The following is a 2,500-nucleotide window of genomic DNA, read 5'->3' as shown; positions in this document are numbered from 1 at the left end:
CTTCACTATATACTGGCTATCATGCAGGAGCCAGAAAATATGTGGTTTCAAATTCCGTAGTGTCCTTGAGCAAGACATAGGCCTACATCGAGTTGCTTTGGGGAGACTGGCCTGTGTTTTAACTGACATGTAGGGTGTGTTTGGATAAAAGTGTCCGCCACATGAATAAGCAAAATAAATACTGTAATTCCGTGTTAAATATCGCAAGATGCATTGAATCAGCAGCTAAATATTATTGTAAGTGTCTGGCAATTATACCTCTGGGGCGCTTTCTTTTGAAATAGTTAAAAAGCCTTTATTTTAATGGCTTGGTCATTTTAGATCTTTATAAAATGATGACAGATTTCAGCCCCCAGCCTTCATCTGGGAATCAAACTAGTTTTTTTAAACTAGAGCTTTTAACTATTTAAAAAGAGAGTGCCTTGGTTTTTCCCTTGTTTTGGATATTCAGTGTTTTCTCATCCAAAGAGCACCTCAAACATACACTTTTCGAGTCCAGGAAGCACTCTTTTTCAAACAAGATATTTCAAGCAATGGCTTGGAAAAAAACTAGCTTTTCATCTTCATCTAACTGTGTTGTTAGCCCCGTAAGCATAGACGCTAATTCTCTGCGAGATGTTTGTGGCTTGGCCTTTTCATATTTAATGTACCAGAAGGACCTGTGGTTCTTAACTCAATACGAAGTGTGTGAATAAAGTACTAAAGTGAATATTACAGACATTACAGATTAATGAGGACATCTGTATTCACACACAGCTCTTTCCACGCTGGAGTATTCCACGGCTCTTCTCACACAGGGGTTAACTCGCCTCCTCACTCTCCTTTAATATTTCTCACATGCATATTTAATGCCTTTGAAGACTCTGTTCTGACAGCTGTCATTTCGCTGTCCGTCCCCAAGATATGTGTTCTTGATTCTGTTCTAGAGGGTCCAAGTCATGCTGTGAGAAGAAGGCTGTATGGAAGACTTTTATTTTGAACTATGAAATATTGAAGAGACACACTCACTGGCTGGTCTGATTACACCCAGTGAAAGATGGTACACTTTAAATCACATGGAAACCTGGGGCAGGAAATTGAAATGTCATTACATCTGACATTGCAGGACTTTGGTTGAGTCTGATCCCCTCTAATTCTTTTTAATCCATCAGGTATGAAATCCGGGACCAACACTTGGTGGATGAAAGTGTCCTTGAGGCTCTTAAGGTCAAAGCTGACTTCCACAACTTCAAGCCCCGGCCATTTAACATGCGAGAGTTTTACGACAGGACAGGTCACGACATTAACGACATGTTGCTGTCTTGCCGTTTTCGTGGAGCTCCCTGCAGACCAGAGGACTTCAAAGTGGTAAGTGCTGATGCTAGAAAGCTTCTTCGAGATATTGAACTTGGATCTCTAATCCAACAAGAATAGAGCCTATATTAAGAAATCATATCTTATATCTTACAGTATACTTCCTGTGAACATTTTAGAATGAATGGATTTTTGTTGGCACAGATGAATATTAGCTAGCTTGCTAAGTGATATATTTTGACATTATATTTGATGATGTCCTTACCAGTGTTCTCACCTATTTCCTACCCAGAGAAAAACTATAATATAGGAGGCTATCCTGGACAAATAGTGCATATACCAGATATGTTTATTTCTACTTTATAATCATGTATTATCATGTATTTTGAAGATGTTAAAACTGCCTTCAAAGTCAAAATGGTAAAATGGTCAAATCCTCCATAATGCTATACTTGTGCTGTTTCAGAATTGAGGTTGCAGTGTCACTTTAAGAGGGGATTGTTTTCTTGGTGACATTCAGCTGCAGACAGATATGTCCCTTAAGGAATATGTCCTCTCTTGCTCAGGAGTATTTCTACATAGCAGGAGCGTCTGTCTGAGTCAGTTGTTCCCTGAAATGCGGCCCTTAGCTCCACGGAGAGTTCTCTCCTTTCAAACAAGACATTTATTAATGTTAACTGTTTATTGCTTTATGTTCAAAATGAGGTACATGTACACCGCACAATATTTACAATCTGCTCGCCATTTTGTGACTAAATGATTGGCTTAATGGGTTTGTTTGGCGGTGGTACAGTAATGTCATGTACTCTGCCCAAAGACATAATTTAGCAAAGCTTTCTTTTTCAACAGCAGGAATTGTGTATTTTCAGTATGAGGAATTGGCCATATGCTATCACAGCTGGAGACATATATTTTTTCCTTTTTGTAACGGCAAGTGAATGCGGGGGCATCTGTGTCTACAGGCGCTCAGGTTGTTGAGTCTCCATGGAGATTGTCTCAGTGGGAGGTCCCTCCCATATACTCTGTGCCGCTCTGGGACATAGTCATATAGGTCTGGCCCTGCCAGAGAGGTTGTCATCTGCACTCATGTTGATCGGACGGATCCGTCCACAAGAAACATGAACTAGTTACTGACTAAACTAAGGCTTGGCCTTGGTTATAGCACAATAATTATTTGACATTTTGAGAGGACAATGAAAATGACAAT

The 2,500-nt window shown here is 39.8% G+C and overlaps 1 protein-coding gene across 1 annotated transcript in view; it reads left to right on the top strand.

Annotated features, from left to right (window-relative positions):
• asic1a (acid-sensing (proton-gated) ion channel 1a) overlaps positions 1-2,500 on the top strand; it is a 40,719-nt gene that overhangs the window by 8,238 nt on the left and 29,981 nt on the right. The window contains exon 2 of the mRNA XM_062531468.1: positions 1,152-1,347. Within this exon, the coding sequence (XP_062387452.1) occupies positions 1,152-1,347 (196 nt within the window). The remainder of the gene's footprint in view (positions 1-1,151; positions 1,348-2,500) is intronic.

Source organism: Sardina pilchardus, chromosome 3, assembly GCF_963854185.1.
Source record: "Sardina pilchardus chromosome 3, fSarPil1.1, whole genome shotgun sequence".
NCBI classification, from domain to species: Eukaryota; Metazoa; Chordata; class Actinopteri; order Clupeiformes; family Clupeidae; genus Sardina; species Sardina pilchardus.
Note: the sequence above shows the minus strand (reverse complement) of the source record. Positions and strands in the feature narration are given on the sequence as shown.